At 35.5% G+C, this 27762-nt stretch overlaps 3 protein-coding genes across 6 annotated transcripts in view; 1 reads left to right on the plus strand and 2 right to left on the minus strand.

The window, feature by feature from the left end:
• The window catches only part of LOC126970022 (coactosin-like protein), a 45874-nt gene extending 40988 nt beyond the window's left edge, over positions 1–4886 (plus strand). For both annotated transcript variants that reach the window (XM_050815704.1, XM_050815702.1), the window contains exons 4-5: positions 801–930; positions 4250–4886. In XM_050815704.1, coding sequence (XP_050671661.1) covers positions 801–930; positions 4250–4366 — 247 coding nt within the window. In that variant the 3' untranslated portion in view covers positions 4367–4886. The remainder of the gene's footprint in view (positions 1–800; positions 931–4249) is intronic.
• On the minus strand, positions 1751–3466 carry LOC126970004 (origin recognition complex subunit 5). The gene has a single exon (XM_050815682.1). It carries the CDS (start codon positions 3212–3214, stop codon positions 1841–1843), a length of 1374 nt encoding a protein of 457 aa, XP_050671639.1. The 5' UTR covers positions 3215–3466; the 3' UTR covers positions 1751–1840.
• Positions 4887–8769: 3883 nt separating the features above from the next.
• Positions 8770–27069, minus strand: LOC126969989 (probable aminopeptidase NPEPL1). Of its 3 annotated transcripts, none has more exons than XM_050815648.1 (12): positions 26846–27069; positions 25849–26012; positions 25263–25442; positions 23305–23476; positions 20316–20485; positions 18916–19143; positions 18401–18546; positions 15481–15545; positions 11938–12029; positions 11041–11217; positions 9443–9553; positions 8770–8932 (listed from the first exon to the last, which is right to left on the minus strand). In XM_050815648.1, exons 2-12 carry the CDS (start codon positions 26002–26004, stop codon positions 8837–8839), a joined length of 1593 nt encoding a protein of 530 aa, XP_050671605.1. In that variant the 5' UTR covers positions 26005–26012; positions 26846–27069; the 3' UTR covers positions 8770–8836. The 3 variants fall into 3 exon arrangements, with proteins under 3 accessions (XP_050671605.1, XP_050671604.1, XP_050671603.1); XM_050815647.1 differs by lacking the exon at positions 26846–27069 and adding an exon at positions 26708–26831 and having other exon boundaries at positions 18922–19143; XM_050815646.1 differs by lacking the exon at positions 26846–27069 and adding an exon at positions 26708–26831.
• Positions 27070–27762: the final 693 nt, after the last annotated feature.

Raw genomic sequence — 27762 nt, forward strand, 5'->3', positions numbered from 1 at the left:
TTTTGGTAACACTCACATTAAATTTGGAAACCCGTATTGTCCTGAAAACACCGTACAAGGAAGCATCATTCCACAGCTTGTTTGTACCTACGTGGAAAAAAATACTCGAAAACCGCACTGTGGAGGAATGCCACACATCCAGATGGTGGGGTTGATATTGTAATTTATGGCGAGTCGTGCGAAGGTGGAATTTGGCGGTAGGAATCAGGTGAAACAACTCTTCGGAACACTCACCGTGATAAATGCAGTAGAAGACACACAATGAATCGACGTACCTACGTGTCTACGCAACACCAAGTGATCCAAATATTCAAAGAGCACTGGATCATTGACAATTAGGTTAAATGGTTCGGGCTGATACTGGGGTGCGCCAGAGCAAAGATGACAACAATACTCTATATGTGGCCGGACCTGAGCTTTGTAGAGCGCTAGATTGTTGGCCGGCTTGAAATTTTGCCGTGCTCTATTTATGAGGCTCAACTTCTTCAAAGCCAATTTGGCTTTGCCTTCCAGATGACCGCGAAATTGGCAATCCCTTGAGATTCCGTATTTTTTGACCCGTTTGGTACTAGGCGAGGGTTTGATTGTTCGAGGACGGTGATACGGCAAATGGTTTCTTTCGTGGTAAACGCGCAAACTTGAGGGTTAAGTCACAGTATTGAAACACTTAAGTGTATTATTGCTCTTTACATAGATTGCACTCTTATATGTATTATACTTTTATTTTTTACATGTTTTTGTTATAACTCTGTTGTATATACTAATTAAAGTAAATATAAACCTGACGTTATTGTATCCAGGTTACAAATGGGTGATGAGATGTCCAAACGGAAGAAATTCATGTTTGTAACATGGGTTGGGCCCAATGTGTCTGTCATCAACCGAGCCAAAATGTCCACGGACAAAGCCATTATCAAAGACATCATATCGGTGAGTATCTCTGTTTCAAATGTTTTTTTTATATACTGTAAGGTTCTGTGTAAGACCGGATTCATCATGTGGCAAATCAAATAGCTCACAACACTGCATAAAAGTTAATTAGTAACACTAGCTTTACTCATGTTTTATCGGTGTGGGTACCAACTAGTTTTGGACCATTCGGAGGTCCTTCATCAGGATGAGTGTAGTGGGTTCACAATAATGTCTTCGGAATGGTTCGAAACTAGTCGGTACTCACACTGATAAAACATGAGCAAAGCCGTGTTAATAAATAAAGTTATAATGTCTCATGAAAGTTTTGTGAATTGGGAATGAGTTTATGGAGCCCACTCAAGATATAAATGAGTACACTAACTTGTATGAACTATCAAGCAAGAGCCTAACTTGATGGAAAGTGAAAAACCAGGGAAATTATTGGCATTTATGGTATACTTTAATATTAGACTGTACATATTCTCACAATAGTATGTGCTAACATACAAGTGTCATCTTGATGTGTTTACAAGCGCCAGTAAGTAGTTAATTAAATGTTATAATTAATTGGGATGTCTAATCTAATCAATCATATATCATGAACTTAAAAATGTCAAATAATGTCTTATGACAGTCAGTTCATGACTTTGGTAGCCATTGAAAACACATCAAGCTGACACAAGTAAATATTCCCACTTAAAATTTTAACGAAAGACGCACATGTGGAAAAATATTCAATGTTCTCAGCAGGAATCTAACCCACTACCTTGAGCTAGAGGTGCTACTCAATCAAAACTTGATGAAATATAAATAAAAAAATTAAAAAAGTAAAACATGATTGTTTTTGACTATTTTTTTATTTATTATAAATAATATATAAAATATAAAGAAAACAAAGGAATTAATAAATAAAACTGAAATGTTACAATCACATGAAGTCATACAGATACTTTCTAACATTAAAACCAACAGTTTGAGCAACAGCTGATATGAAGTCATAGCCAACAATGCATTTGTACTTGGAGGAGTCTAAATCTATTTCTTTACTGCCAGCAATTAGCTTTAACTCAACAAGAGTCGCAATTTGAGCAAGTAAGTTGCTTGTAAGGCCAATTTTGTCCTCCAGAATAGCATAGAATATTGCTAGTAATCTATCCAGGGTAAACACTTTTGGTCCTAATTGAGTATTCAATTTCTCATTAATTTTTGCCTTAGCCTTAACTTGTTGCAATCTCTTCCTTTGCTTACCATGGTTTTTCATGAACAGGCGTTTATCTTCTTTTGGGGGGTTGTAACTTGCTAAGTATGCAGCTATGAGCAAGTATTTAGCATAATAAGGGAGCTCGAAACTCTGTGCAAATGTTTTTGTTGACATCAACTCTTCCTTAAGAGTATTTTCAAAGTTATATAAAAAGCCACTAACATTCTCTTTGCCTGGAGATTGTGTGATCTTTTGAGTACTCACTCTCAAATAGAGTAACTCCAGGTTCGACTTTAAGATGGGCGCTATGTGACGCCATAGTTTGGAGAGGTCACTTGCTTCTATTTCATTTGCAATGATTGGTTCACAGTATTTCACAAAATTTATTTGAGCCATGTGTTGCAACTCGATCAAATCTCGACATGGTCTGTAGAATACACTTAAGAATGCATTGAGAAAATTTGCAAACAGCTCTTGTTTGTGTAGCTCCTGTTTAATCTTTGTGCTTACTTCATGATCACTTATAACATGATCCACAAATACCTTCTGCCTCAAAAATATTATTTTAAACAATTCCTCTTTATTATAATTGGGGAAATGAATTTTTATTGGCTCACGGACACCCATTTTAAATGAGAAATTATCAAAAATTAGATGTGTTATGAATACTGTGCAAATATTTAACCTACAAAATTCTCTTAATCTCAGAAATGTAGACATTATGTTGTGATCCATTGTTCTAAGTCTTTCTGCTCTATCTAATATTAATAATACAGGTTTAAACTTCACAACTTCATAGAAATTGTTTAATTTTGTGATTAGCTCCGCCAAAGTGTCACACTTAATTTCAAAGTCGTTTTCTAAAGATGATGCGATCTCTTCAAACAATATTTTTGGAGAATAGCATTCAACGCAGTCTATAACAACGCTTTTATAATCCAAATAGCGCACAACAGAATTAACACAAAGAGTTTTTCCAGTCGCCATACTTCCACTTATAAAGAGGGAACATGGAAGGGGTTCATCTAATTCACCTAAGAGATCAAGTAAATCGTGCAACTGAGTTTCCCTGCAAGGCACCTTATTAAATAACTCTTCCATTTTTCTATATCATTTCAAAGTATAATCAATTATTATGTATACACGGACTACAGTGTAGTAGTCTGAACCGTAAACAAAACTGAACAGTGAACACCGATGTCAGAATTCCTTACAAAGACAAACAATAACAACTCAACACGAGAATTTGATATTATCGAACATAAAACAATTTTTTATTTCACACAAAATCACAAATGAAGACAAAATTAATTTCGATATTCGAATTTCGAACAGTATAATATGTCAGTTGTCAAACTTTTTTTTTTTTTTATAAATGGCTCCGTCGACTGAATGTCGACGGAGCCATTTTAATTTAGCTGATTGAAGTATATAAAGAGCTGGTTTAAAAGGAAATGATCGGTTGATATAGCTGTGGTTTACATGAATAATTCATATGTCAAGATATGACAATTACATTTCATACGCCACAGATCTAGTACAGTGTAGTTAAAATAATATTGTCTGTATTCCAGTAAGTTCTCAATACGTAATCCTGGATCAAGAATGTCAATATACACTTTAACACGGGTGTGTGAAATAAAGAGAAAAAGATTAATTTCTCTAATTCACTTTTTTTCAACAGAAAACATTGGTTTTATGACATATAAACATAGAAAGGAATATTTGTATGTTGACTGTCCAACCGGTTATTATTACTGATTGGCAATCGACCGTTCATATCTACCTCCAGGAGGATCGTGTCCCATAGATATGTTTTCGTACCTGCTACTCAAGTGCAGACACACGCCTGATACGGATTACTTATTGAGGCACCTTGAATAAAGACCTAAAGTTAAATATTGCGTTACAATTTATGTACATTACAAAGCGGAGTTAAATTTTCTAAATTAAAGTTGACTCAGTGCACTTGCTGCGTGTGGAAATCCAAAATTTTTTTTTATGTGTCGTTTTTATCGAATTATGATGGTACATAGAAATCCCCCATATTTGAACTATTTAACATTCTAAATGTATCATACCTTTGTCTGCTTGCTTATTAATTATAAATCTTATTACTGTATTTTGTTATTTCAGAATTTTGCAGTGGAACTACAATTGGAGAGCCAGTCTGAAATTGATATAGATCAATTCAAAGATGCTTTGAACAGGGCCGGGGGAGCAAATTATGGCACAGGCGTTAGGGATTTATGAATTGATAAAATTTATGAATTTACTCAGACCACATACTTATGACTGATTTTATTTATAAAAAATATACACTTTCGTAATTATACAGTATTTTTTGATTAACTTGCGTAAATTGTAAGATGTGGTTTAATTTTGGATAAATTCTCGTAGTCTTAGTGTAGGTACTGTAAATTGTTTTAAAATGAGATATTGCTTTTATTAATATGGTACTTCTCGCAATCGTTTTACTGATAATAATTTATTTTTTAACATAGCACTTCTTAATTTTTGTTTTGAAAATGTAAAGCTTATTTAAATTCTTATTATTTACATTGTTTTTTGTTTAAGTACCTCATTTTCAACGAAGGCTTTTGCCCATACATGCGATTGATTTTAAAATTATGAGTTGCCATACTCGAAACAAATACATACTTGAAAATGTTAAGTACGAACCTGTCATTGAGGTTTTATTATTCTTTCATAACATGTATGGACTGTAAAACCATTTTTTATGAATTGTCGTCAATAAATACAACTGAAACTACTCGTATTTTTATTACTCTCATATGTTTAATTACCTACTTGGATTGATAAAAAAATTAAAAATTTATTAGATTATAAATTATATAAAATTACTTTTACTTGCCGAAATTTTAAATATATCGCTATAGGAAAATTGATAAAAAGGGCACTGCCCAATCCATCCCACCATGCTTACTAATTTAGATTCTGAAATACACTCACACAAAACAAACTGACGTCCCAAAGAGTGTTCAATCCTTAGATTATTAAAATTTTATACGTCTAGAATCTGGATGGACTGCAATAGGTGTGATTTGAAAATAGAAGTTTACGGTTAACCTCTACTTTGAGTAATGCACGCACACTAACACAAATTGACATAAACATCGCGAGTGTAACACGTAGCTTGTCACACTTAAGTTATAAACCTGGCCTGTGTTCATCGGTTGTCTAGCAGCAAGAATATATATCTAGACGTATAAATTATCTAAGATTCAATCAAATAAAAACACAGTTGCAATAAAGTCATTTATTTATCTTATACATTTGAAAACTAAGCTATCATTAAGGCATATGTGAACACAATATTGTACTTATAAAGTATATGTTATGATAAGCATTTAAAATATTATGTAGGTACTTACGAGATCTAGTACATCATGATAAAAATCTCTCTAGACCTCTGTATTTCTGACAAAACGACTACAGCCTGTCAATAATAGATTGTGAAAAAAAAAAATTTAACATGATTAATTATATTGTTCTACATAATGAATTACAATATATATATAAATCTCCATATTATTTTATTTCTTCAACAATATAATTTGTAGTCCCAGATACGTTCGAAGCGCCTCCATTTAAGGGTTAATTTATTCTAGACTCGCTTGCTCGTTTTTGAAATAAGAATACGTGACGTTGACAATGACATTACCTTGGATAATTTATACGTCTAGATAGAGCCTCTTGTTGTTAGGCAACGCAGACCAACAGCCCAGGTTTATTTAGTGTACATGACAGCTTCGTCTTATACTCGCGATAGACTCTTTTAGTGCGCGTGCGTTGAGGAAAACAGAGGTTAACAGTCCGACGCTATTTTTGCGACGTGTTCACAGCTGTCATAGTCTATCTAGGCGTATAAATTGTCCAGGATGATAACATTTTCTGCTACTTTTCTTTTTGTTCTAGGGACTAAAACGAAAAGCAGTTTTGCAAAAATTGTATAAAAATACCATATCAAATACCTATTACATATACATATGATTTCTCACAACAACATGTGACATCTATATACCACTATTCAACGGTTCATTATTCTAATTATTGCTGTATCTGCGTAACACCATATATTTAATTAAGGATTGGTCTCCGCTGTGCTCCAGCTAGACACAGCATTACCTAAGAATAATAGCTTTTTTTATTACGACAATATAAGATGCTTGTGTGCGTGGCATCTTGATACTCATTAGCATTTTTCAAATTTTGTAACATACGCTTCGTGTTATTTTACATTGAAATTAAAAAAAACACAGAATACTTACTGATGATATATTATGATTTTGTTTGTCTTGATATTATGTCTTTCTTATTTCTTGTAGTATTATTTTTACAAAGTTTTACTACGCAACCCGGCATTTTAGTTTCAATTATTAGCAACACGTGGCACGTCAACGTTAAACATTGTTCGAGACCATGACTCGAGTACGCCTGCCTGGTTGGGGCACTTTGCGACTACGCCTGCGGTATCTAGTTGAAGCGCAGCCGGCACCAATGCTTAATCTTATTATTGTTTATTATTCTAATTATTGCTGTATTTGCGTAACACCATACCATTAAATGCATTTCTTTTAGAATATCTAATTTAGATAAGCTGAGAAACTACGAAGGAAGTAAGAACGTAAGTCATGACAATATATTATTTTCTATTATTTCACTATTTATCTAAAAAAAAATTATCTATTATCTATTTATCGAAAAATATTAAACAGACCTTAATATGACAATATGTTAACTAAATATTTAAAAAATACAAGGGTCACAGATATTAAGTAAGAGTTAAACGAGCTGGCACAGTCTCATGCCACAATTTGCCGAGCCAACATCTCCCGAGGATGCCTCGTGTAGAGGCGAATTTACACTTAAGAAAACTCACAATATATTTTAGCTAAACTGGCACATTATTATTACTTTTTTATCTGTAAAATCAATCAATACACTTGGTCCAATTTCATTTATAAGGTACAAAAATTAATATTAATAGATGCACATAGGAAATTTGTTTTATTCAAGAAAATCTAGACACAGGGCCTGTTGCTAATCTGGCACTGGCCTCAGTGACTCTAGTTTTAGCAGATAAACCATAGATCTATAAGACCATAAACACATCCTACTGGAATGTGAGGCCTTAAAGTCTTTAAGGAAGAGACCGGAGACATCTGAACCGCCTCAGAGTGAGAACGGTTTTAGAAATACTTAACAGAGAGGAAATTATCCCCTTGGACATCCGGAGATTGAAACTGGTATTTAAGTCCTCATATACCTTGGGAAATTCTCTTCCCAATTATAAGACGCATAGAAAGTATTTTATTTATAAATTCACATCAGTTTCTTTATGTTTACTTTAATAAATATAAAAAATACATTTGAGCTCATTCAATAAGTTTTATTTCATTCAACATATTATTAATACTACAACATTAGCCCATTTTTTTAAAATTTGGGAGTAAACTATTCAAACAAATTCATATGTATTTAGCCTATAACTTATTGGTGCCATATGCTAATTCATTTACTAGACTAAAATCGGAAAATCTTGTCTATAGCCATTTTGGAGATTAGCTGGAAAAAGCAGACCGGTTGACAAAAATAAAATGAATTATTGAAGTAGGCGTTACTTTGCGGAAATCCATTAGTGTTAATTCCGAATGAATAACTCTGGCACGAGACTGTGCCAGAGTTTGTCAACATGTCCTGAGGATGCCTCGTGTAGAAGCGAAACACGTGTCGAATTGTTCAAAGACAAATATTGGCGGAATTAACACTAAAGAAAACTTAAAACATTTGGATAAAATGAAATGAGTATCTACATCCCACAATTATCATATAAAACAAAAGAAATAAAGGTAATCAACACACATGCATACAAAAACTTAGATCTAAATTAATTTTAATGTATAATTATTTTATATGTTTCATAATTATTGTACTTTTTATAATTAAGGGGTGAGAAAGTGTGCTTGCAAACCAACTAATACTTATAATAATATTTAGAGATTATTTTAATGCCCTGCCTTATATTATTATATTAAACTATCTACTTTTATCTAAAAAGCGTTTTTTTCCTGTACTTCTCGGTTTTTAATCATCTGCAGAGATTTCGATTACACGTCAACTTGTATTATTGAAGTTAAACTTTTTTAGGCACATTATGAAAAAATGATGAGAATGGAATTTTACGATGTGCAACACTGTAACAAAAGTAACAGAGTGAAATTGGTTCCTAAAATTTTCTGACGTTTGCGACATTCGTTATTTATTTTTTTGGTTTCTTCGTCCATTATTAGGATAGGCAAAGGGCTCAAGCACGTACAGCCGTATTCGTTATTTAATAATTAACTGTCAAAGCCCGATGGCTTTCATTGCAAGATTTTTACAATTTTGTTCTTTCTACAAACGTAGAATAGCACGAGAAATAAATAATTTTAAGGATTTTGCATTGTTAGGCCAAAGAAGTATAACTTCTTGCGTACCTACATAAATAGACACACACTTTTTGTTTTTTGTTTTCCTATACGTCTCATTTATTATAAATACGAATATATTAGATCGTTCTCCTTTAAAAGGGCATTATTTGACTCATAGGGTCAAGGAAAAATGCTCATGGTAGGTTTTTAAGTAAATATAAAAAATAAATTTGGAAGCAATAAGTCGGTGTCAGCACATCTCCTCACCCAAGTCAAAGCTCCACCAGGGTCAGTTGGGTGCCAGAGCTCTCAGCAGTCTACTCTTGGTCTGTTTCCCGAACAGTACGCTTAGCAGAGCCACGCCGTAGCCAGTTGCACGCTCGCCCTGTGATAAACAATACCTGTCTTATTAACAAATCCAGTGTGATGTTACTCCAAGTTTAAAATTACTTCTCCCTGTCCACGGATGAGTAAAAAAAGGAGGACTCCACGCCGTGATATTAGCAAGTGAAGCACCGTTATGCTAGTGTGTGTGCGGTTACGGGGGATACTAGTTATACAATTTTTTCTCTCTTAAATAATCACATATAGTATCGTTTTAACAATTTTTCACAACGCACTACGGCATTTTTAAAATATTTTATTGAGACGCAAACTGATCTGTCACAGACGATGACAATTCTCATAATGGCCGCCTATCGGCCTGTAGTAGTGTAAGTGTGTGCGTGGGGCTATGTATTTACACGTTAATCGGCTTGTTTTGGTGCTATACTGCTAAGTAAGGTGACACGGAGTCCTTATTTTTTTAAACTAGTCCGTGTCCTTGTCATGTAATTTAACGCTAATCCAAAACAATAGATAAAATATGCACTAAAAAGTGTGCGGGTGTACGTACGCAGTGTGCGGGCGCCGCCATGTCCACGTGGAGCCATACGCCGGGGAACTCGAACCCGAGGTGAGCCAGCACGAACAGACCGGCGCAAGATGCCTGCGCATTGTTGCGGTCCTGTCAACATATTAACACCACATCATTACTCCTGACTGACGGGACTGTTAAGATCAAACATAAATGCTAAGCGAACCGAACTGATAGCATGGAGAATGCAAACCGAAGCGGATTCAAACTACAAAGTAGGCACAGCAGACCGAAAGCGAATCGTTGCGGGACACCCGTGCCACTCGTGTGAAAGTTTTGTAATAGTTATTTATGCAACTGTTGAGTAATAGTATCACTCATAAACCCACATTTGAACTTGAATCGCTCATTTTTTCAAGAATAGTGGCGGGGTTTCAGGTAACCCACTTTTTAAGTGTGGAACGCGCGTAAACGAATTTTTTTTTTTTTAATTCATACAAATACCACGCATCGAGCAATAAGAATGTGGCTGTCTGTTGAAAGTCTTTGCGCAAGAAGGGATCTAAAAAAAAAACAAAGGAGTGTTGTTATGAAATTCAGTACAACATTACAACACTCGTTTGGATGATGTAATGGTTATTACGACATTGGGTGTTTTAATGTTGGCAATAAGCTAACTGTTTCAGAATCTTTAATAGAGGATTTAAAGCATGGGTGTAGATAAATAAACACAACCGTCGCGCTTTGCTCATGCTTCGCGTCTCGCATTAGCTCTTTGTTTGACGTCTGTCATACAAAGCCAGCTAATACAACTATCTCACTCACGCCTTGCTTCGCACGCTCGCCTATGGTTAGTCCTGGCTGACACTCCTTTAACAAAATGAAAACGCTTCGCCAAGCTTTCGGTTCGCTGTCTGTTTGACAATAGCATGACTCTTAGCAGAGTCGCCCTTACGAAAAAGGAAACAGAGCCGATTTTTTTAAATCATACATAACCATTGTATCTGTGGTTCACTTGATTCATCTTTGAAATTTCCAATGTCGACGCACCTGCAGTCTCAACAGCTTTAAAGTTGGAACTGAATTTAAACTTTTAAAATTAAAGTAATACTTTCTGTAACGCCTATAGCACATAGCCGACAACAATAGTAAAACCGCTTAAACATGCATCAATTTATTAGAGTAAAACCACATAAAAATAGGACACCAATAAAAAAAATTAGCACAGATAATGGCTTTTACGCTCATAAATTCATAATCCAAAAAATAAAATATATAACATAGTAATAGAAACCATGTTGCGTGACATTTACCACGTAACATCAGGTTTTTCTTGTCTCGATGCTAATCACAGAAACTGAGGGTTGGACTTAGTATCCCGTAGCACGAATTAGAAGGTAAAAATATTGTAGTTGATACCACTCTTATTACAAGGTAATGCACTGTTCCAATGAAAAATGCTTCATAATATTACCTCAAATTATGACAATTTTATGGGGAACATAAAAAAGGAAAACGCACTTGCCGGCCAGTCATAATTCGTGCTATGGGATACTAAGTTTTAACCGAAACTGAAAATAAACGGATAGTGCTCGACTATCCGTTGATTTCTTTTACTTGTTAAATGTGTTAGTTACCGCCACACTGTTCTTCATGTCAGCGACGACGCTGCTGAACTCGGTGAAGTGGAGCTCGGGGGCGAAGGGCAATGGATGCACCAGGTCTCCGGAGCGGAGCCCTGCCACCACACTGGCCGCCTCCATCGAGTACCGGTTCGATAAGATCGCGGCGTGGTACTTGCCCGTCGCTGTGCCCTAAAATACGAAACAATATGTTTATTTAGAAAAGTTTTCAGAACCATACAACATGTCTACCGTACCTACAGAAAAGAGCGTAAAACCAATTCAAATACAGATAACACTCCTGTGAGTGAGTGTAGGTGGCGGTGATCACTTACAATGGTGTGTCACAAACAATTTTACTAGTGGGAGGCTCCTTTGCACAGGATGCCGGCTAGATTATGGGCTCCACTCTGAACTTTTAAGCAAGAACCAACTTTAACTAGAAGCTTTAATATTGCATTGTGACAAAGGCTGGCCAGACAGCAAACATAATATTAAGAAAATATTCAATATCAAATCAACAACATCAACAAAATCATCTTCATCATCAACATAAAATACCAACCATCATAGAAAATGGAATATCGCGAAATTATTGTGAGACTCTTTCTCCCACATACTACAAATTGGGAATGAGGTGCCTAGTGCGGTGTTTCCGGGACGATACGACATGGCCAGCAACGCTCCTGTCATTCCTCTTGTGTTGCAAGAGAATGTGGGCGCTTATCATGGGATGGAATGGGTCAACTTAACACCAGGTGTACGCTCGTTTGTCCTCCTTTTCCATAAAAAAAATTATGATTCACAGAACCAGCTCATCCAGATTGGGAGAGCCTTCTTATCTTGTAATACCAAAATGAAATTCCGTGCCGGGCCTATGCCGGGAAAACACAATACGACCAACGGACTGACCTGTGCGCCGGTGAGGGTGGCCACGTCTACTATGGTGTCGGCCTTCAGGTCTCGCCTGGCGAACACCACGCCATCACTGAGCACCAGGCGGCCTGAAATAATAACCATTATCACTTCTCCTGCACTGCAGAATTCTTATGTTCAGTATTCAGTACATGGTATATATGGGCGCAAATCGCCACCTACCGTCAATTGTTTGCAACTATTGATATTTATGTTTTAGTTTATCGTTAAAATAAATATTTTAGTTAGATTTAAATACAAATAGCTATTTGTAAACATAAAACTGTTATTCATTAAGGTCTAACTAATTTAGTAGACACTGTTTTGACTGTTTGAAGATGTTTGATGTTTCATTTATTGTTTAAATACTTAATTGAATGTGTAAATGTTCAAATTAATTTGTATTAGAATTAATATCGTTACTCTGTATCAAACTTTATTATTTTATGCAATAAGTCTTTCTTAATTGTATTTCGAAACTTGCTTGCAGCGCCATTTGCTTACTTCGTAATGTTTGTTCAAATTAAATGAACAAACTATTATAAAAATCATCTGAAGTTATATAAATTCACTAAAACATTTATTGAGCTGTATTTAGGAATTATTTTACAATACCTCATTTTATTTGTGTTTTAAAACAAGTTGTATCTACTCAGTTTCATCTATTGCACGGAAGCTATAGAAGCGATTGTTTTATGTAAAGACGGTTCATATCTATACTAGCAGTTGTGCTTCAATAAACTGAGAAATTCTTAGTGTTGTATTTCTTCATGATGGACAATTCAAGGAAACCATGGTTTAACGCCGACATATATATTGACGACCGAATAGCCGGATCGTTAGTGACCCTGATTACGAAGCTCGAGCTCCCGGGTTCGAATCCCGGTAGTATAGTAGAATCCCGGTTTATATGATGATTATGGATGTTTGTTTCCTAGTCATGGCTGTTTAAAATGTATTTATGTAAGTTTTAGTAAGTATATTGTATTAAATATATCGTTGTCTTGTACCCATAGTAAAAGCAATGCCTAGTTTGGGGCAAGATAATTTGTCTAAAAGTGTGTCAATATTATTATTATAGTCAGACATAGCATCTCAATATATTCTTGATAATGTTAAAACTGCGGATATCATAATATTAACACGAGTAACAAACATAAACTTCTTATGCCTACTACTCGGTTAAGTCCAGTTAGTAGTCCTTTATTGGGCGATGTATATGTATACACTTTTACAACATAATCCTAGAAAATCTACAAAATAAAATGTATTATCAAATTCAAAAGAATTGTTTAAAAATCGTTTGTGTTTAACAACCTGTATAGCCGAGTGGTTAGCGATCCTACCTACTAAGCTAGAGGTATCGGGTTCGAATCCCGGTAGGTGCAGCATTTATATGATGAATATAGACGTTTGTTTCCGAGTCATGGATGTTTAAATTTATTTATGTATGTTTATATGAATATATGTATGTTTAAGTAAGTTTATTGTATTAAATATATCATTGTCTTGTAACCAATAACACAGGCTGTATATGCTTAACTTGGGGCAAGATAATTTGTGTAAAAATTGTGTCAATATTATGTATAAGTGAAATGTTTTTTGTAATGATTCCACAAACTGGGATTGAAGCGAATACCCTCAGGCTATTTAACTAAAAAAATTATTTTATGTAGTATCTACATGTTAATATATTGTAACTAAATTAACAAAAAAATACTATTTCGAATGATTGGTAGTTATTGACGTTTAATAAGTGATCTTAAATCCAATTTTGTATAAAAATATTTGAAGTACATCTGTTATTACAATGATTAATATCACCAAGACCGTCAAATCACTCGAAGCTATATAAGCCTAGAAATAATAGTAATAATATTGACACACTTTTTACACAAATTATCTTGCCCCAAGTTAAGCATATATAGCCTGTGTTATGGGTTACAAGACAATGATATATTTAATACAATATACTTACTTAAACATATATAAATACATATATAAATACATTTAAACATCCATATTCATTATATAAATGCTTGCACCTACCGGGATTCAACCCGGGACCTCTAGCTTAGTAGGTAGGATCGCTAACCACTAGAAATAAACTAGTTCAGTAAGATCAAGCGGTTAGTTGGAGTTACGACAGTTTTCGTTTTCTGATTACCGAAATATTTCAAACAGTCCGATATCAATGAGCTTATACGGTCGCATGTAGCCATGAGTTTATGTACTGTAGAGACGTCACAACGTGAATTTTTAAACCAAGCGTCACGGAGATGGAAAACTGTTACCCGGACAACTAAAATGGGTCATCCGCTTTTGGGATAATAATAAAAAATACTATACTTTTTATTATGATCAAAATTACTATACTATTTTTTCTTATCATCCAACCACAAAAATAAAATAATCAATTATGTAACCAGAAAAATAAATGAAAAGGTGCTAGAACTGGGGACTTGGTAGCCATCTAATTTGTCTAGAAGTACCTATCCACACACACACACGTACTCACGCCTTGTTCCCGTCGGGGTAGGCAGAGACAATAGAATGCCATTTGCTTCTATCCTTACAAACCTCACGCGCTTCCTCTACATTCGTAACTCTTTTCATACATGCTCGCCGGTTCCAGCTGCTTCGGACCTTTTCATTTTCTCAAAACGTTCCCAATATGGTCAAATTCAAATTCAAAATTCAAAAACACATTATTCACGTAGGTCACAGAAATGACAATTATGAATGTCAAAAAAAAAAGAATTGTGTCTTATTGAATTTACCGCTACTTCGTAAAGGTCAACCGCTAATGAGAAGAAGTAGCAAGAAACTCATTGCCACTCTTTTAAGTCAAGATTTACATTTTAATTGTTTTACAAATCATTTCAATTACAATATATGCAAAGTGACGCAACAAAAATACTCAAATGTCAAAAACTGAAAGGCTTACATGGGTAAGTCAAAAAAAGAAAAAAAAAGTAAATTAATACTTATAGGAAGAGTTATGATGCATCAATCCACACATACCGTAAATAAATAGAGGCATTATGTGAGCATTTCATGAAATAAAATATATAATAACTGTAACTTTAAAGGAACAAAGGTCAACGAATGTTCTACTAAGTCTCTGCCTTATATACTTGATAAGTCATTCTTTCTTCACTCATTCCCTCCACGTACCTATCCAGGAAGTAAAATTGTTCATTATGAAATTCAGTTGTTCTTCGACTGACAACATTTACATCTAGGACATCTCACGAAAATCTATCTTCTTAAAATTTCTAGTATTTCAAAATACTAGGGCATAATTATTAATATACCAGTGGGAGGCTTCGTTAGTGCCGGCTAGCTTATGGATACCACAACGACAGCTTTATCTGCCGTGAAGTAATAATGTGTAAGCATTATTGTGTTTCGGTCTGATGGATTCCAGTAATTTGACTTGCAAATGAGACTTTACTTGTTATGTCTCAAGGTGACCAGGGCAATTGTGTTGCCGCTCAGAATTTTTGGGTTTTTCAAGTATCCTTAGCCTTGTGTTACCTTCAGCATCAGTATTGTTGATTTCCACAGTTCGCCCGGAGTACAGCCGGTGAATGTCGTCAGGTCTGTAACCAGGAAATGATTCAAATAAGTATTTTAATCATTATTTTATTTTAAAGTGATATCACTTCTAAGATTAATTATACAAATTAAATTTGTAACTATAATTTATCACGTGTCCCGCATCGTCCATAAATTTTGGTTACAAATTTAATTTGTATTAAGATTTTAATGTTGAAAATTTAAATGCCCTAGGCATTGAAAGTGAGATTCTACCGCCTCATTTGATAATGTAATATACATAGAAATTAAAATTGTAACTAACTCGAAGCCGCAGACTTTCGTATCCCGCATAGTTCATAAATGTTGTTTTTTTTAAAGTAATTGATGTTATTTTCCTGATTAGGTAATATTCGTTCGTTATCAATTTAAAGTTTTTTGATAACTGTAATAAGGTATTTATGCAACTGTTGTGTAACTTATTACACCATTACCTTATTACACATAACCCTAAGGGGTATTAAAACACGAATGTGGGTTTGCCTCGTGTGATAATATTATCACGTGAATGTTTTAATACCTAATTGTCAACAGTTGCATACAAGACTTTGTCTAAACCCAAATATGAATCCTCTATTAATGATTCTGAAACAGTTAGCTTACTGCTAACATTAAAAAAGCCAGTCCTAGTAACCATAATATCACCCATTGGAGTGTTATGAAAACGGATGGTATGTTGTACTGAATTTCATTACAACATTCGTTTGGATGATGTAATGGCTATTAGAACTTTGGCTGTTTTAATGTTGGCAATAAGCTAACTGTTTGAGAATCTTTAAAAGAGGATTTAAAGCATGGGTACATAAAGATATATTACAGATATAAAAATCAGCGAGCAGCTTCCCAGTTACCCGACTGGAAGACGCAACTTCTGGTCGCTGTCGAAAGCTGCTCTTGGTAACTTCAACCAGCCGTCCCTGCCGCGGTTGCACAGAATGACACCCTGGCCCATATGACAAAAGAGAAAGCCGATCTACTGTGCGCTCTTTTCACCTCCAACTTGACTCTTGGCGACAATGGAAAAACACCGCCGACCATCCCGCGGTGTCAGAGCTCTAAAGTACAGTTCAGATAGAAAACTGTTCGGCGAGCTCTGTTTTCGTTGGACGTCAGGAAATCGAGCGGGCAGGATGGCATTTCTCCAATCGTGCTTAGAACGTTTGCCCCTGAGCTGACGCCGGTAGTAACGCATTTATTCCGGCACTCGCATACAAAAGGCGTAGTCCCTGACTCATGGAAGTCAGCCCTTGTCCATTCGATCCAAAAAAGGAGACAGTTCGGATCCGGCAAACTACCTAGGCCTATTGCTATTACCTCCCTGCTCTCCAAAATCACGGAGAGCATAATTAACCAGGAGCTCTTGGTATACCTAGAAGGTCACCAGTTGATGGAACGAATGACAGAGGTATACCTAACACATAGATGGGCGGCGGCTATTGAAAGCAAGGGGATAGGCCTGGCAGTTAGCCTGGATATAGCGAAGACCTTTCATCATGTATGGCACAAGGCGCTCCCCTCAAAACTTCCATCATTTGGGCTTCCCGAGCTACATTGCTATGCAGACGACAGCACTGGTGATGTCATATACACGGGCCATGCAGGTCTCTCTCGGGAAATCGTCGACCACTGCCGGGAGAAAGTTGTGTCTTCTACCGAGTCCTCTCTTGAGAAGGTCGCGGAATGGGGCTTATTGAACCTTGTCCAATTTAACCCCCAGAAGACTCAAGTTTGCACGTTTACCACCAAAAAAACCTCGCCTAGTATCGGAATACTGGGTCTCGAAATCTCGAGCAATTGCCGATTCCGTGGCCATCTGGAGGGCAAAGCCAAATTGGCTTCGAAGGACGCTGGGCGTCATTAAGAGAGCACGGCAGTACTTCAAGCCAGCCCACATTCTAGCGCTCTATAAAGCGCAGGTCCAGCCACACATGGAGTATTGCTGTCATCTCTGGTCTGGCGTACCCCAGTATCGATTCATTTGGTCGCGTGCAACGCAGAGCAGATTGAATTTTCGGGGACCCAGTGCTCTGTGAACTACTGGATCACTTGGCTTTGCGGAGAGACATCACTTCATTGTGTGTCTTCTACCGCATTTATCACGGGGAGTGTTCCGAAGAGCTATTTGACCTGATTCCTGCCGCCGAATTCCACCTTCGCACGACACGCCATAAGTTAGGATATCATCTCCACCACCTGGATGTGTGGCGGTCCTCCACAGTGCGGTTTTCAATGGGCTTTCTTCCACGTACTACAAAGCTGTCAAACGAGATTCTTTGTGCGGTGTTTCCGGGACGATACGACATGGGTACCTTCAAAAGAAGTGCGCACAGCTTCTTTAAAGGCCGGCAACGCTCCTGTGATTCCTCTGGTGTTGCAAGAGAATGTGGGCGGTGATCACTGAACACCAGGTGTTTTAAACGCTCGTTTTGTCCATAAAAAAAAATTGAGTCAAAATAAATATTTCAATTCAAATAAATTACACTGTATTTGGGACAAAATGGGTCCTTTTTACAATATTTCGTGATTTCTTTTTTGTAAAAGATAAAAATCACCAAATACTTGGTTTTTTGAATTTTTCACATAAACTTTGAGGTTATGTGAAAAAAGTGTGAAAACAAAAGTTGTAGATCTTTTTAGTACCTACAACTTTTTGCCATAGGACTTGTAGTTTTGCCGGAAATCGAGATAGACCTGAGATCTCCCGTAATTTATTTTTTGTTTCATTTTTGTTACATTCTCTTCCTTTTCCAATAAGTTTCATCCTACTATTTTTTTTTTCACTTTTTATCATTTTCAAAGGCTTCTGCACTGGTCTAATAGGTATGAAAGGCCTGAAGTCGATGGTATAGTGTGTTGTTACCTCGTGGCCTCCGGTCCGACGGCGTTCTCCGCCAGACACAGTACCGCGTGCACGTTGACAGCGGGCGCCGCTCGCACCAAAGTGTAGAAGGCGCCTAATACGCCCGCCGCGCCGCCGCAGTCTCCCTTCATCCCCACCATCGATGTCTGCACACACGAACACACTTCACTTATTGAACGTCAAAAATTATCACCCATTGAAAATAGTGCCTCAGACCTGAGAAGAACGAGCGCAAGAGACTCAGCTAATTCTTTTATAAAAATATGGATTACAATGTTCAATAAAAAATTATAATTAAAGAGTCTGTGGTATCATAAAAAAAATCGTTTATGTTATAATAATCTTTCCTACAAAAACACATTTGGTTTGCACATTTTCTGTGATCATGTTGTAAAAGCATATACATCGCCCAACTAAAGACTTATTCAGGCTCCCGACTGCATTCAACTCGCATAAAATCTAATATATACTTTTCTTCTATCACTATTATGCAGTGCATTATCATAAAAGCTCACCCTCGCCTTAATACTGAGGCCACCGGTGTCGTATACGATGCCCTTGCCGACCCAGGCGACCGTCTCGGTGGCTGCGGGGGCGGAGTACGACAGCACCACGAGCGCAGGAGGACGGGCTGCCGCCTTGCCCACGCCGTAGATACCACCCATCCCGCGGGCCTTCAACTCCTCCCCGCGGATTATTGTCGGCTCAGCTATCTCTAAGCTCTTGGCCACCTTGCATGCTTCCTGTGGAATCATATAATTGAGCATTTTATAACTCAATAGTCACATAATGGATTGCTCTCTGATTTGAACTTTAGATTAGTCGGAATCGCGTGAATACGCAAAATGCATGATTTAAATTAATCATTTACATCTTTATGACATAGATAAAAACCTAAATAGGCTTGAAAATATTCAACATATTTTTCAAAAGAAAATTTAAAAAATTTATTAAATTTTGATCTCTGATAATATTTAATAATTCACTAGAAATCACCACAGAAATACCTAAAGTTAAAACTCTTTTCTCACAAACACCAATTAATTACGTACAGTATGAATATATGACACCGATAAATCCAATATAGCATTTGACGTCACATTTCGTTTCGACCAATGGTAACGCGTTTTGTGAGTTTGAATTTATTATTATTATGTAAGAAGAAAGAATTAGAAAGATTCTGAAACAGTTAGCTTACTGCTAACATTAAAAAAGCCAGTCCTAGTAACCATTATATTATCCAAACGAGTGTTGTTATGTTGTACTGAATTTCATTACAACACTCGTTTGGATGATGTAATGGTTGTTAGACCTTGGGTGTTTAAATGGTGGCAATAAGCTAACTGTTTTAGAATCTTTAATAGAGGAATTAAAGCATGGGTATAGATAAAAGCTATTAACTGATTTTACACTAATCACAGGATTTTGGTAAACTGTTCCACATGTTCACCACCTGATTTGGTAGAAAAATTTTTCTAGGGTTGCTAGCAAACTGAGATGTGGTTATTTTTAATGTTCGTCTTCTTTATGGGGTGTTATGACTCATGCTGTACATGTTGTTTATATCTCTTACATTGTAGTAACCAGTTAACACTTTGAAGATTGAAGATCAGATCTCCACAAAAATATTTGTATGGGGCCCAAGCTCCATAGTCCATACTATTGGTCATATTTGTCATTCTCCTTTACTGACAGTGTCCTCTTATTTTTTGGTATGTGTAGTTTTGGGGTTTAATTTGGAGATTATTGGATCCCAGGTGTTAATTTTAGCCCGACTTCTCTAATGACATATAGGTGTTTTTTTAATTTCAATGGCTTCACGTACCAGTCTTTGGAGAAATCTATTCTCTTTTGCCATGTCCCTATTGCGCTCTATGGGGGGAGATAGAAGGTGGCCACAGTAGGAATTATTTACCTCGATGAAGGCGTCCACGCCCATGATGTTTGCGGGAGTGTCAGTAATACGGGCGGCCAGCCGTGTTGCGTCACACACGTCTTGGATGGTCGCCAGCTCCTCTGAGCGGAGTGTTCCATCCGTGAGGGTCGGCTCCAACGCGCCCAGACCCTCGTCCTCTGAATCTCCTTCTGTATAACATTCATTCTTAACAATTGAACCTAAAGCAATAGATAGGCATAAAGGCAATTATTTTCTCAAAAATGATGCCTTTATTATTATTTTTGATGTCACTTGAAACACTATTACCGCTTCGCAAACAAATGGCGCTGTGAAAGAGAAGAAACAGCGCAAGAAACTCTCCCAGATAATAGCGCTTAGTCAGTCCAATCACTTGAATAGTTTCAATGCGTAGAAATACTCTTGTTTTAGTTGCAATAAAATCAAGCGACTAGTTTTATAGTAAAGACAATATAATATACGGCGCGAAATGTCCGTGTGATGTTCATTCTTGCACATTGAGTGTAGTGTAGTGACGTCATAGCAGTCAGCGAGCCTACTCCACAGCACTAAGCTGAACAAAGTAATATTTTATTTAAACTATATTATGTAGTAAACAAAATATTTCTGCCTATGTATATTGTTTTTAATATAGCATATTGAGATGTAAAATTAAAATTTGATAATACTTTTCACACTCCCTCTTCCCGTTAGATACCTGGTATCACCGAGAAGCATGATAAATAGTGGATGGAGTTGGCTACTATCCGCAACTCGACGACTACAACGTGCCTATTTTGCGTGGAATTGAGTATGTTTGTAATTACCAACACTTCCACCTAGCATTTGGACTGTTACACATCGCAAGAAGTAGGTGGTGGCAGTACTACCTAGACAAACACTGTATATAAACTGAACATGCTATTTAAACCTATCCAATCTATCTATATATATAAAAATGAATTGCTGTTCGTTAGTCTCGCTAAAACTCGAGAATGGCTGGACCGATTTGGCAAATTTAGGTCTTGAATTATTTGTGGAAGTCCAGGGAAGGTTTAAAGGATGAATAAAAAGGAAAATGCTGCTAAATTAAATAAAAACAACAAATTTGTTTTTCCTTTGAAGTGTCCATACATAATTTCTATGAGAGAATTTATTGACGCACGGTTTGACAGTTCTGCTGTGAAACGATTTCATTAGAATAGAATAGAATAAAAATTTATTGATAACAAAAACCACCACCACACAATTATTAAAATGATACAAACCAAAATAAGTAATAATTTCTTAGAACTAACAAATAAAACAAATTAAATAATACAATTTATAGCTTAAAACGAAAAAGGTACTGTGCGGCAGTGAATGTCACCAAATGGCACCTAGCGTGGTGCCAATGTAGCACTGGTTTTCAGTAGCCCCAACATTATTGAGTCTGGGAGTAGCAGCGACTAGTAATTTTTAAATTATAATTATGAATATAAATAAATAAATGCAGTATAGATCTAATTTTTGAATTTAACTATTAAAAAATATATATAAATTAAAAAAAAAAATTTTTTTTAACGTAAAAAGAAGATCATTTAGATCTTAACGACGGAAAAATTATAAAAAGTGAGGTTATTAATAATAAATAAGTTTTAATATATATTATGGTTACTATCTTATATCTTTAAATGAGCAATTCTTGTATATATATATATATAATCTGAATCTCGGAAACGGCTCCAACGATTTTCATAAAATTAAGTATGCAGGGGATTTCGGGGGTGATAAATCGATCTAGCTAGGTTTCAATTTAAAAAAAATGGTTTTATCCATGTTTGAATGAGAAACAGCTACAATAACATTAGAATACAAAGGTAAATTTCGCCACTATATACAAGACTATTATAGCTCAGATGGGACATTGGGTGATCCGGAAAGCAGAAGACCCCGGTTCGAATCCAGATGTCCTATTAGTTTTTTTTTTGTTAAGTTTTGTACATTCTTAAAAATCCGAGCAAGGCTCGGTCGTCCGGATATTAAATGTTAATATTATAATATTAAATTTAAAAGAGGTACAAGCAGTTTTATAACTACAACAGGTTTATAAATATCATTAAGTAGGTAATTTTTAGTTTTTATTTTGAAATTTTGAATGGTATTACTAAGTTGAAGTGGAGGTGGCAAATCATTCCAGCACTTGGTGGCTTGATATCTAAAACTTCCCCGAAACGCAGCAGTTCGGTGGCTAGGAATAGCTAATATACGAAAAGCTGACCTCGTATCCATATTCACATTCCATTTACGACAGCAGGGTGCATATTTTACGAAGTAATTTTTGATGTTATGATATATTATTGACAAATTTATATGAAAACTTTATCACTTAAACAGAACAACGTCAGTCGGGTCAGCTAGAACCCTATAAAAATACTTTACTCAGAACTCCATGTTCTAACAGGCCGGCACCTATTCATTCTTTAGAGTATTTAAAAAAAAAACACCAAACCAACCCTCATTGCGACTGTTTTTGCACACGCAATTTTGAAGTAAAAAAGAAAACCACCACCTGTCTCAAACAATTATCACATTCCGAAACGAAAAGTCTACTTTAACCTACTTACTAAGAATTAACACACTAATAATTCATTTATTACAATTATGTTTCATTCATTATTATTGAGAACTACTTTGGTCAAGGAATCACTGACCCTGCAGATACAGTTTTAACTAGTTTCAGGATAAGGGTGGACCCTTTTTGATCTCACTGCAAAACCATTTTGGAATTTTATTAAAAATTCTTGTTATTCCTCTGGTGTTGCAAGAGAATGTGGGCGGCGGTGATCACTTAACACCAGGTGACCCGTACGCTCGTTTGTCCTCCTATTCCATAAAAAAAAAAAATAAAAAAAAATGCCAGTTTTGTTACGTAACTAATCGTCAGTAAAAAAGTATATGATATTGAATTATTTTTGCACTAGTGGCCCAATCAAGAGGCTAAGTGCGAAAACAGATCAGTCAAACTAACCGTCAGCGGCGATGTATATCTCTACAGTGAGAGTCTTGACAGTGGGCGCTGCGGGGGCGGAGTCACTAAGGGCGGAGTCGAGCGGCGCCAATCCGGAGCGCGCGTTATAAAGCGGCACGCAGCGGGCCACGCTGACAGCGCTCGCTAGTACGTCTCGCTTGCGACACACCAACTGTACACAATATCATTTTATTAAATTTTATTCTACCCACATTTAATAAATCATATCATCATTATTATGTTAAAAATAATAATAATTACAAAGAGTAACCTAGGTAGGACCGCTCCTATTAACAGAATTGTAATGTCCTATAACAATATATTTAAAATAGCAGAGTTGGACATATTTTGGAACTCTGCATCGATTTTCAAGCGCAAAATTAAAAATCATTTAATTAAATAATATTATTCGTTTTTTTTTTCGTATTTAATAATAGTTGCTGTATTTTAAATTTAGTTTATATAAAATTTAGTTTTTTTTTTGTTTAGTGTGATAAGTTTTTTATATTTTTGTTTAGGTAACCAATTTATTAAGTAATTTAGATAAGTAGTAAGTAAACGAAGAAATTTTCATATTATTTCAATAATGTTTTTAAGTACTTGTAATTTAATTAAGTAATTAATTGCATGTCGAGTTGGCCCGTAAATGGGGTATACGATGTTAAATAATATAAGTAATTAATGTGTAAATATACCATAAGGTAATACATTGTATACAACGTGGGCTTCCTATTAAATAAATAAATAAAATAAAAATTATTAGGAAAATAAATATTTTTATTCAAAACTAGCTGACCCGGCAGACTTCGTACTGCCTCAATCGATAAATTAAAGACCTTAACTTTTGTATAAAATAAACTTAAAACAAACAAAATATTTTTTTTAATTTTTCCCGTGTTTTAAGGAAGTTTATTTTTTACCTCCTCAAAAAGTTAGAAAGATATAAAAATTCTAATTAGTTATTCATTTTAAACTATTATTTTTATTTGATTTCTGAACGACGGGGGACACGTTGGAGGAAAATCAAAATTGTTGTTTTTATATAAAAACGGGGATTTTCATGTTTATTCAAACCTTTAAACCTTCCCTGGACTTCTACAAATAATTCAAGACCAAAATTTGCCAAATGGGTCAAGCCGTTCTCGAGTTTCAGCGAGACTAACGAACAGCAATTAATTTTTATATATATATAGATCAATAGATAGGATGTAAAAATCACTTATTGAACACATTTGAAAATTTATGTCTCAGTCTTAAGTATGTAGAATGGGCGGAAGAATTAAATTCTTCTACTCTACTAGGGGCTACTTCTTTTTTATAAGAAAACTTCGCCCCTATAAATTTATTATTAAATTGTATGGGACCGGTCGCTCCATTCCTAATCTGTGGTATCCTTAAGAAAGTAATTTGTTATAGTAACATTTACCACAACACATTTTTGTACATTTCATAGTTATAGCATTGCTGTGTATATCCATGTCATGACAGGATCTTCATGCAGTAAGAAGAAGTCTTATGTTCTTCTTTCTTTGTCATTCTTTGTACAATTAACACAACCCACTTCACAATTCTGTTAACCCCTATGCTCTCATGGCATCACATGGTTTCATGAGTGATGCAGTGCTAGTCTAATCAAAAGCACCTTCTATATCCAATAAAGAACATAAAGCTATTTGTTTGTCTTTAATAGCTTATCCTATATTGCCAACAGGCTCGTTTTGACCCATTCTGTGGATTAATGTAATGCCTGAATTTCATAATAGTGGTCGGAAAATATTATCCACTACACTGTTTATTGCCCACTGTATCCTGTGAGGTCTGATTATGGGGAAGGCCAATCATTGGTATTAAGTTGATATTATCAGAAGATTGTGACAAGTACTGAAAAGGCACTAGAATATCCAGAAAAAAACAAAATTAAATGTTAACCTGATTATAGAAATGCAATGATAACTAACCACAATGTACTCTTCTGCTGAAGACCTTAGGGCAGATTTGACAATTTTAGCCAGAGCATGGTTCCTCGCAGGTGCTGCATGTCTTGACCGTCTTAGAGGAAGAAGCCCTAATGCTGCACCCTTTGGCCATAGCTCACTGACATCACCAGGCTGTGTCACTGATAATCCTCGACGCCAAACCTGTGGATTTCAAATACAAAAAAAAATTTGGTAGGGTACAATCTAGTTTGTTGAGAACTTAATAATACTTTGTCCCCAAACTAAATCTTTGGTATCTGTTTCAGTCTCGGCCAAAAGCAAAATGAATAGGAGTTATTAATAAACGGGATAATCCCCTGAAATAAGTGGTTGGTCAAAAAGTCTGCAAACAACCCAGAAAGGTCCTGGGCTGGTTGGAGTAATTAAGGAACCCTGCACACAAAATGGACCCTACCAGGGTGTGTAATTGTGGAAACAGGAGCCCTCTTACAATACCAAACTATTTATGTGGTTGGCTTAAGTATAAAGATAAAGAAGTCTGCCATGAAAGGGTTGATGAAGGCATTAATTTTCTAAAAGTATAAAAACAATAAAATGCCATGTTTACCTCTTCAGTTACCCTTGGTTCCAATTTGCATCTGACATCTTGCCATGACAGTGCTTTCAAGTGTGCTGGCTGACCCACAAATAATACTGGACTCTGTTCCGGGTCTGATGCAGTCAGTCCCCACCGGAACTTGATGTTTGTTTGAGAACTAGACATTCTAAAAACTGAAAACAGTACTTAGATTATTCCTTCTAATAGATTAACATTACAACAGTGCTGATTCTGAATAATTCAACTAAAAGATTTTGTTATGTTTTTAAAGCACTAACCTTCACTTCTAGGATTATTAATTACATAAATAAAATTAGAAAAATAAAATTTTATTAATGATATGGGACTTGTACCCACGACCTATGGTGTTTCGTGCCAGTGCTCTAACCAACGGTTAGCTCAGTTCATAGAAATTTGTTTTTAAAATTTTATTTGTCAAATAAAAGACACAAACTCTGTGACACAAAATCTTGATCATTAGCATAAATTAGAAGTATCAGTATATATTTCAAAAGAAAGTTTGTACTATCAATATGTGAATTGAGTAAATAAAATAAATAGAGAACATTAAAAAATGTTTTTATTAATGGAAAAAGTGAATATTCAATCAGATAGTCCACTTTGTATGTGGAGTTATCTAATAAAAGAGACAATATAATTTGAATAGTATAACACATCACAAAACAAACCAAGTGACAAAAATACACTACAACTCACATGTCTTTTGTTTACATATTATTAGTTCAATTAGGCTTCCTAAGTTTTTTATAACCTTATCATAAGCTATAATATAAACTCAAGTAATGACGTAGACAGTTGGTTCGACAAATAAATATAAAAGATAAACGATCTATCTAACTTTATTCACCTGAACTCAGATAATATGAAGACCTCAAAATGGTACGGGAATGTGGAGAAATTATTCTTAACAATAACATTTTGACTTACGCAACTAAACTAGCTGGTTATCAGAATAAACCGCTAATTTTTAAATTACTTTACTCACCGTCTATGCAGCACCAACGTAAACTTTTATCTGATTGTTTTCTGTTTAGCACCTTATTGATATCATTATTTGCTAAAACTATAAAAATATATGTATGCAAACAAAGACGGTATTAACTTGAGCAATTGAAATAATAACAATTTGTTCAACTTATTACTGTAAAACTTAATTCAGTAATGCTGAATGCATTTTGTGGTAAATGTAATTTGCCGAATCATCAACATCAACATTTTACATTCCACTTTTCTGTGACTATTGACTGTCAATGTCATAAATCATAATATCAAAATGTTGGGTAAGCGTAGATAGAGCTCAATTTTGTTAAATATATAAATATTGATTTTGCTTATATACATTAGATGATCCTTTTATTAGATAGAATTCCATCTAAGTAATTCAAAATAACCGATCTAAATTATTGAATTAGCGTAAGCAAAAACTCATCTTTCAAAATTATTATTAACAAAATGTTTTTTTTTAATGAAGAGAGGACAAACAAGCGTACGGATCACCTGATGCTTAGTGCAACCCATATTCTCTTGCAACACCAGAGGAGTTATAAGAGATTTGTGCGTTATTGTTGTTGAAAAGTGTTGGGCCCCCTTTTTGAAGGGACCCATGTCGTATCATCCTGGAAACACCGCACAAAGAAGCTCATTCCACAGCTTGGTCATACGTGGGAGACAGTTTCTTGAAAACCACACTGTGAAGGCCACACATCCAGATGGTGGGGATAATAGTCTAATTTGTGGCGTGTCGTGCGAATGTTGATTGCAACGGCAGGAATCAGGTTAAATCAAATCAGAATTCCGAAACTAGGCGAGTCTTTAAGGGAAGAATTATCGCTGTACGTTGTGTCCAGTGAGGAAGATCGTGGTCTGCTTGCATAAACTCTCGGGAAGCCCAAATGATGGAAG

The sequence above is a fragment of the Leptidea sinapis genome, chromosome 19 (assembly GCF_905404315.1).
Source record: "Leptidea sinapis chromosome 19, ilLepSina1.1, whole genome shotgun sequence".
NCBI classification, from domain to species: Eukaryota; Metazoa; Arthropoda; class Insecta; order Lepidoptera; family Pieridae; genus Leptidea; species Leptidea sinapis.

Bases quoted from the DNA above. Each gene is read 5' to 3' on its own strand.
- LOC126970004 (XM_050815682.1), bottom strand. From the start codon at position 3,214: ATGGAAGAGTTATTTAATAAGGTGCCTTGCAGGGAAACTCAGTTGCAC.
- LOC126969989 (XM_050815646.1), bottom strand. From the start codon at position 26,777: ATGTTATTGTTAAGAATAATTTCTCCACATTCCCGTACCATTTTGAGG. The intron at 25,443-25,848 runs GTAAACATGGCA...TGAAATCCACAG, and splicing joins AACCAAGGGTAACTGAAGAG to GTTTGGCGTCGAGGATTATC. The intron at 15,546-18,400 runs GTAACAACACAC...TCCTGGTTACAG, and splicing joins GTCGGACCGGAGGCCACGAG to ACCTGACGACATTCACCGGC.